Below are 7948 nucleotides of genomic sequence, written 5' to 3'. Positions count from 1 at the left end.
AAAGCTACACACTGTCTACATACATAGTACACTCCAATACGCACTCGCAATGGCGCAATAAAGTTCTGGGGCCATGCGGACCCCCCACTCGCACATGATCTCGCGCAGCCGCAATAGAAACAGGCGAAAATTCGACTACATAGCGTGGCACGGGGTACACTTGGCTATACATTCACAGAGACATTCACCGCGGAGCACACGAACACTTCACATATATCAATGACCCGGCCCATGAACGAGCAAAAAAAATGGAGCCGCTGTCATTTCCAGGCCACAGGAGCCAGGTAGTCCTTCTACACCCTGCTCAAGTAGTCGGCCCCGACATTATCTCGCCCCTTAATGCTGGCGATGGTGAAATCGTACTCCTGGAGCAGGAGGGCCCAACGGAGAACGCGAGCGTTCGTAAACTGAGCCTGGCGGATGTAAGTTAGTGGCTGGTGGTCCGTCTGAATAGTGAAGGCCCTCCCATACAAGTAGAAGTTGAAGCGTTTCACCGCCCAGACTATGGCGAGGCACTCCTTCTCTATTGCTGAGTACGCCCGTTCTCTCGGAAGCAACCTCCGACTTGCATATGCCACAGGGTGGAGCACGGCGCCTTTCCTCTGCAGTAAAACCGCCCCGAGCCCCTGGTCGGAGGCGTCAGTGCGTAACACGAAGGGCTGGTCGAAATCGACGACTTGCAAAACAGGTGCCTCGGAAAGGATCCGCTTCAGTTCCTCGAAGGAGCGCTGCTCCCGGTCCCCCCACTTAACCGTGTTGGGGGCGAGCTTCTTCGTGAGGTCGGTTAGTGGGGCGGCCACTGTGGCGTAACCGGGGATGAAATCTCGGTAATAGCCAGACAACCCCAAAAAGGCCCGCACTTGACGTTTGGTCACCCGACGGGCAGCGTGCCGGATCCTGTCAAGGGTTGACTCCATGGGACCTAGGTGTCCGTGACCTATGGTGTGACCCAGAAACGACAACTGCTCGAACCCGAGCTGGCACTTCCTGGGATGGACCGTCATTCCGGATTCCAAGATTCGCGCGAGCACCCGGTCGATGGCCACCAAATGGTCTTCCCACGTCTCTGTGGCCACCAGCACGTCGTCGTAGTAGTGGTAGACGTTGTCGATGCCGTCCAGTACTCGCCGCATGAGCTTTGCGAAAACTGCTGGGGCTGTCTTGATACCGAAGGGCATGCTTTTGAAGTGATACAGTCCACTAGGGGTCGAGAAGGCGGTCTTCTCCCTGGAGGCCTGATCGAGGGGCACCTGCCAGTACCCCTTAGAAAAGTCCATCTTTGAAAAGTATTTCCTCCCCCCAACTTCCGCAATTAGACAGTCAGCCCTCGGAATAGGCTCTGCATCGGGCACTAGGACGTCATTCAGCCTCCTGAAATCCACACAGAACCGGTAAGTGCCGTCCGGTTTTCTGACCAGCACGACGGGTGCGTGATACGGTGAGCTGGATCTCTCAATCACCCCCATTTCAACCATGGCCGACACTTCCCTTTCGATGTTCTGTTGCACAGCGAAAGGAAGCGGATATTGCCTCACTTGGATCGGCGCGTCCGTCATCGTGGACAAAGAACACTCTGCCCAAGTTGTGAGTCCTGGCTGATCCGAAAATATGCCTTTGTACTTCGACAGCAGAGAGTGCAGCTGCCCCGCTTGTCGGGTAGTCAAGTGATCCGACACGACAATGTCTTCCGGTCCCACCTCGCCTCCGAGGGGCCACGCCATCTCTTCGGCCCCGATGTCGACCGCCACGGCTGACACCGTCTGGACAGGGACACCTGATTTTAGTTCCCTCCTGATGTACTTTTTCAACATGTTCGCATGGAACGCCTTGGGCGACCCCTCGACATTCACCACGTAGTCAACTTCTCCCTTCCTTTCCGCCACGGCATACGGGCCCTTCCACTTCATGGTGAGCTTGTTATGTTCTGTGGGTAACAAGACGAGCACCTCGTCCCCAGCCTGGAGGTGACGCATCTTGGCTCGGTCGTCGTAGTACGCCTTGTATCGCTCGGCTGCCTGTTCCAACGCCTCATGGGCAAGTTGGCACGTTGTCTCAAGCCTCTCCTTCAGGTCGGTGACGTACTGGTAGGCGGTTTTGACCTCTTCTTCCACCTTGTTCCCGGTCCACAGCTCCTTGAGGATGGCCAGTGGACCACGAACATTTCGGCCGTAAAGCAGCTCGAACGGGGAGAATCCGGTGCTGGCTTGAGCAACCTCCCGGTACGCAAACAAAAGGGGTTCCAAGAATCTGTCCCATTCTCTCGGTTGTTCAGCACACATCCTGCGCAGCATCTTCTTTAGCGTGCCGTTCATCTTTTCGACCAGGCCATTGGCCATCGGGTGGTAGGGTGTCGTGGTCTGTAGTCGCAAGGATAGTAGGCGCCCCACCTCGGTCATAAGCTCGGAAGTGAAATTTGATCCCCGGTCGCTGAGCATCTCCTCGGGTACACCCACCCTCGAGAATATCTGCAGCAGAGCTTCGGCCACCCTTTCCGTCTCAATACTTGGCAGCGCGACCGCTTCGGGGAAGCGAGTAGCGTAGTCGACCAACGTTAGAATGTATCGGTTGCCTCTGCGCGTCGTCGGCTTGAGAGGCCCCACGATGTCGATGGCGACCTTACGGAAGGGGGTGTCCACCAGTGGAACCCGTTCCAACGGTACTCTTCTGACCGTGCCGCGATCCACGGTTCTCTGGCAGATGTCGCAGGACGCGATAAACCTCTTCACGTCCCCATGAAGGCCCGGCCAGAAAAAGTCGGCCAGTATCCGATCAATAGTCTTCGCCCGGCCAAGGTGCCCCGCCATCAAGCCCGCATGTGCCAAATGGAGAACTTTGTATCGGTGCTGCTCCGGCACCACGAGCTGCACGGAAGGGGCTCCCGATTGGGGTACATACTCTCGAAAGAGGAGACCGTCGCGCAGGAAGAACCCGCAAGAGCCATTTCTTTTGCAGGTTGACCTCGTTCCCCGTCTTTGGGCCTCAAAACACCGCAACAGAGTCTCGTCTGCCTGTTGATCCTCTCGCATTTCTCCCGCACTGACGTCGGAGATAAGCGTCGGCGCACGTAGGGCCCGGAAGTTCTCCGAAGTCTTCGCTCTAGCCTGCTGCCGGGTCGTCACCGCCGCTGCGGGTAAGGTAGGCTCCGTCACCGCGCTCTTGACTTGTGTCTCCTCTGTCTCAGCCGTCCATGTTTTGTCGGGCTTCCCTGGTGGCCTCACCCCGTCGACGTTCCCCAGGATGAGGTCAAATAGCGGGTCATCCATACATCCCGCCACTATCTCCCCGCTGTAGTAGGGCGTGTCTACCTGGATCCGAGCTTCCGGTAGCTTCCTAGCAGTACGGTCCGCCAAGTGAACAGTCCGGTGGGCCCCGGTTAATTCTCGATCGTCCACAAATCTTCGGCTGACGATGACGATGTTGCACCCCGTGTCTCGTAAAACCCTGCAGCGACGGCCCTTGATTCGGCCCTCCACCACCGGCAGGTCTGGTGCCCCGAGAGGCTCGGCAGCGTTGTCTACAGAGGTATGCTTGTCCTCGCTTAGGCTCGAGTACCCCTGTTGCAAGCAGGCGGACACGTTCCTTGCGGCCCCCAAACCCGTGTTCTTCGGGCCTTGTTGACCTCGGTTCGCTCTGCACTGGGCGGCGACGTGCCCCATCCGGTAGCACAGGTAGCAGCGTACGCCCGGTGCTGGCGGATGTGGTTGCCTGTCGAACTGCTCGCGCCGGCCTGGGTCTGCGGTTCTGCCCGCCAGGGGGTCCTCCCGCTTCTGGTCTTTCCTCCCAAAGTTGTTCATGTTCCTAGCCATTACGTAGTCGTCCGCCCTTTGGACGAGCTCCTCGGTGTCCCGCGTCTTCTTTTCTTTTAGGAAGAGTGCCATAGGGGGCCCGCAGTTCTCCAAAAACTGCTCGGACAGGAGCAGACTCTTGACCCCCTGGTAAGCCCTCTCCGTCCCGGAAAGTTGTAGCCACCTTTCCCAATAATTTTCCAGTCGGGCGAAGAACTGCGATGGAGTCTCGTCGTCTCTCGGCGTTTCCCCCCTGAACTTCTTTCGGAAACCTTCTTCCGTGAGGCGGAAGCGGAGAAGGAGTGCCCGCTTCACCTTGTCATAGTCAGCGGAATCGGACGCGGGCATTCGTCCGAAAACGCTTAGAGCCTCCCCCGTGAGGCAAGTACTGAGCGTCGTGGCCCACTGACTTCGGGGCCATTTCTGTGCCTCCGCGACACGTTCAAAACGAGTCAAATAGGCGTCGAGATCGTCGCCCTTCTCGTTAAACGCCGCCATCAGCTTGTGCAGGCTAACCGCGGGCGGTCGTGATGCTGCTTGGGTTTCATTCAAGTCGCCCACTGCACTGCCGCTACTACCAGCCTCGCTCCTCGTGCGCAGGAGTTCCATTTCCTTATCCATTTCTAGCACCCTCTGTGCTGAGCCCTCTTTATCGCGCGCCGCGCGCTCCCTCTCACGCTCCTCGCGCTCCTTCTCGCGCACCTCGCGCTCCCTCTCACGCTCATCCTCCTCCCGGCGCCTTTCGCGCTCTGCGGCTCTTTCCTCTCTCAAAAATTCCTGAAGAGCGGTCCCTTCAAAGCCCATCTCTTTACCCAGAGCAACTATACGCTCCAGATCGGCCATTCTGTCTGCCGCGGAAAGATCACCCGTTACCCTATGCCTCACGCCCCGGGCCAATCGTGGTTAGCGGTCCTGCCGAGGACGCCAGTTTGTCACAGAATTAAGCGAAGTAATAATTTAGTGGCCGATGTCTCGGACGGGAGGAGCGACAAACAACTCCCCCTTACGTGCGAATTCGAGAATGTGGTTCGGACCTGCTAACCGGCGATAGGTCCACGCCTGATTGGCCGCTGGCGTGAGGCACGAGACGGGGCACGAGAAAACAGTTTCGAAACAACGGAAATTTACTTAACATTCACGGGAAATTCAAAACAGATAGACAGAGAGGATAATACAGGCAAAGAAAACGAAGCTCGGCTTAAGAAACACGAGGGAAGGAGTAAGGCACACAATAGGCGGGCAGGGGAGCTTCCCCCCCCCCCCAACTACTCTAACACTCGGCTCGCTAGACACACACGCACACACCCGTACACACAACAGGGTACACTAAGAAAAGAGGGTAATCAAGTCCGCGGAGTCGATGCGAAGGAGGAAGATAATAGTGAGGGCGATTATAGAGTCTGCAGAAGAGTGGGGAAGGGGAGGAGGTCTTAGCTGGACTTTGGTCGGTGGTCTCGTCGGGGAAGATGCGTCGGCTCGCCGGTCGTCTGCGATGAGTCCCGTTGATCGGCGACGCAATTCGGGCACACCTGGGCCGCGCACCGTCCCCTCCTCGAGGGGAATTCTCGGGGGCCGAGGTCGCCGCTGTCGTCGCACTCGGGGCTACAGCGCAGCCCACAGAACCGGCCGCCGCGTTTCAACCGCACCACCTTCCACCGCCACTGCTCGCTTCCTTCTCCCCGCGAGTCGTGAACCCCGCGCTGCACCGAGCACAGTCTTTCGGACCGCGCCTCTTCCGAGAACCAAGCGGGTGGAACCTCCGCTGGCCGCGGCACTCTCGCCCCTCTCTTCCGAAACACATGGCCCACTGCCCCGCGGGCCGAAATGGCGGCGAAAACATTCCTGCTCCGCCGGGATCCTCCCGCTGGGTCCCAATATGGCGAGCGAAAAAAAAAGAGACAGCCATGGAGGGGCCCGAATTTCGCGACAAAGGGTCATTTGAGCATCCTCCACGAATTCGCTGGACCAATGTAGAAAAGCTTTGCTTTAAAAACGCAAGAATACACCCTTTTAAATGGAGTTTTACCGCTAATTACACCCTCCCAAAAGGTGCTTTCCTTTATATTTTTTGCTACGGTGCAATGTTGTTAGTCTTGTGGGGGTTAGATAAAAGGGGCACAAATCAATTTGCAGAGCAGAAGAGGCATGCAGGTGGCAATGGGGCGCTCACTTGGTGGCCTCTCGCGCCCCCTGTAGGACCATGAACAGGGCGGGCGAGAAGACGCCCAAGAGCGGCAGCAGCCACTGGCGCCGGGTGAACTGGAAGCGTTTGCGGGCCAACGCCCTCATCATCTTCAGCGTCGAGGCGCGCCAGACACCGCCTTCGCACAGCGACCGCAGGCCCTCCACGTCCACGGCCTCCTCCGAGGCCACGGGAGACTCGTCCGCCTGCCGCTCCTCCATGAGCTCGTCCGAGATCCTGCAGGCAGGGGCTCGTTGGTGCACTCAATGTCAAATGAATGGTACCCTCAAGGGGGTACTTTTGTAAGTGAAACCCTCATACCCTAGCAAAAAAGGAAAACACTCTTTTGAAGGGTGTGTTGCCGTATATAACACCCTTATACCCTAAAAGAATACACCCTTTTGAAGAGTGTTTCATCGTCAATTGCACCCTTTCAAAGGGTTTTTGTTTTTTGATAGGGTGCAAGGTTTTTGTAGCGGACAAAAATGGTGTAAATCATTTTACAGAGGACCCTCACTGTAAAATAACAGACACTCTTAAGTGGGGACTTTTTACTGTGTATAACTAATGTGTGTCATTCTTTATTTCCTTTTTTTGCTTTCCTTCTTTGTCATTCCCCTGTCCTGTTTTGTCTATTGTTTTCCTGTTACCTATGCCCTGTGGCAAAATGGCACAATAAAAAAACAAAAAAAGAAACCCTTTTTGAGGGTGTTTTGTCGTTCATAACACCCTTACACGCTAGCAAGGACACAAGAATATGCCCCGTCAAAGGGTGTTTTTTCTTTTGTTTTTGATAGGCTGCGGGGGCGTTATCGACAAAAACTGGTTTAAATCATTTTACAGCGTACATTAAGGAATTTAGTTGAGTGTGCCCCCCCCCCCCCCTCATTGCACGCATATAAATAACGACGAAACTTCCAATATACCAGTTGCCAGTTTCCGCACCAAGGTATGGTCTGTCTTTTTCCACGGACCCAGTTCCTAAATTTAAATGCAATACTATACCAACTAGCCCCTAAACATGTTTTTGTTGACTTCATTAAAGAAAACATATCCAACAGTGGCGACACCCCCCCTCCCGCCACTTTCTGGCAATTTTATATGCCCTCACAGAATTTCGCTTGTGCGATTGGCAGCCGCTGGCCTCAGCCACCGCCAAAAACAAGCAGTTGCTTAGCTCGGCTATGCCAGGATATACGTAGCGTGAGCTAAGGTTCAGCAATCCAATCCAATCGAATCCAATTCAGTCGAGTCAAGTATATTCTAGGCACTATAAGACAAGTCCAGTCCGGTCCGGTCCAGTTTAGTCCAGTCCAGTCACTGCTCCTCGCGCATGCGTAGCACGGCTCTCCATTAGTCACGCAAAACGGCTATCAAGCGGCTCCGGCGCACCGTCAGAGGATAGTGCGCAACGGAAGCGCACAGATGGACACGCGCCGGGGCCAGTGCCTCTGTCGCGGCTATGACGTCACTCCTCTGGAATGCGCATACCGGTGAATGCTCAGACCGAATTCTGTACACACCCGTACTTCAATTAGATTGGATTCCCAATCCAATACAATCCAATTTAATTCAGTTCCATCTAATCCATTCCAAATCAATCCAATGCTCCTCGCGCTTGCGCATCACGGCCCTTCAAGGTCCCCGCGAAACCGCTCAATCTCGGTCAGTGTAGTTTAGACAGACAGACAGACAGACAGACAGACAGACAGACAGACAGACAGACAGACAGACAGACAGACAGACACACAGACAATGAACTTTATTGAAGGTCCTGAGGACCAGCGCCGCCGTTCATGGCGGCGACAGCAGGCGACAGAGTGAGTTTTTCTCTGCAGTGGATGTAGTATTTCATTACCTGTTCGCAAAAAAACAAACATCCCTAATGGAACACTGCAAATATCACTATGTATTGATTTTCTGCCTCATATTGGCGTAATGTTTTGTTCTTGTTCCACAATGTTGACAAGTATGAACAATG

General features: G+C 55.2%; 1 protein-coding gene across 1 annotated transcript; it reads right to left on the bottom strand.

Annotated features, from left to right (window-relative positions):
* Window positions 1–293: 293 nt before the first annotated feature.
* On the bottom strand, window positions 294–4628 carry LOC144161542 (uncharacterized). Its single transcript, XM_077692197.1, has one exon. It carries the CDS (start codon window positions 4626–4628, stop codon window positions 294–296), a length of 4335 nt encoding a protein of 1444 aa, XP_077548323.1.
* Window positions 4629–7948: the final 3320 nt, after the last annotated feature.

This window comes from Haemaphysalis longicornis, unplaced genomic scaffold, assembly GCF_048455015.1.
Source record: "Haemaphysalis longicornis isolate Haplotype H1 unplaced genomic scaffold, Haemaphysalis longicornis Haplotype H1 scaffold_12, whole genome shotgun sequence".
Lineage (NCBI taxonomy): Eukaryota > Metazoa > Arthropoda > Arachnida > Ixodida > Ixodidae > Haemaphysalis > Haemaphysalis longicornis.
Note: the sequence above shows the minus strand (reverse complement) of the source record. Positions and strands in the feature narration are given on the sequence as shown.

What these genes read in the sequence shown, in the direction of transcription:
- LOC144161542 (XM_077692197.1), bottom strand. Translation starts at nt 4,628, where the DNA reads ATGGCCGATCTGGAGCGTATAGTTGCTCTGGGTAAAGAGATGGGCTTT.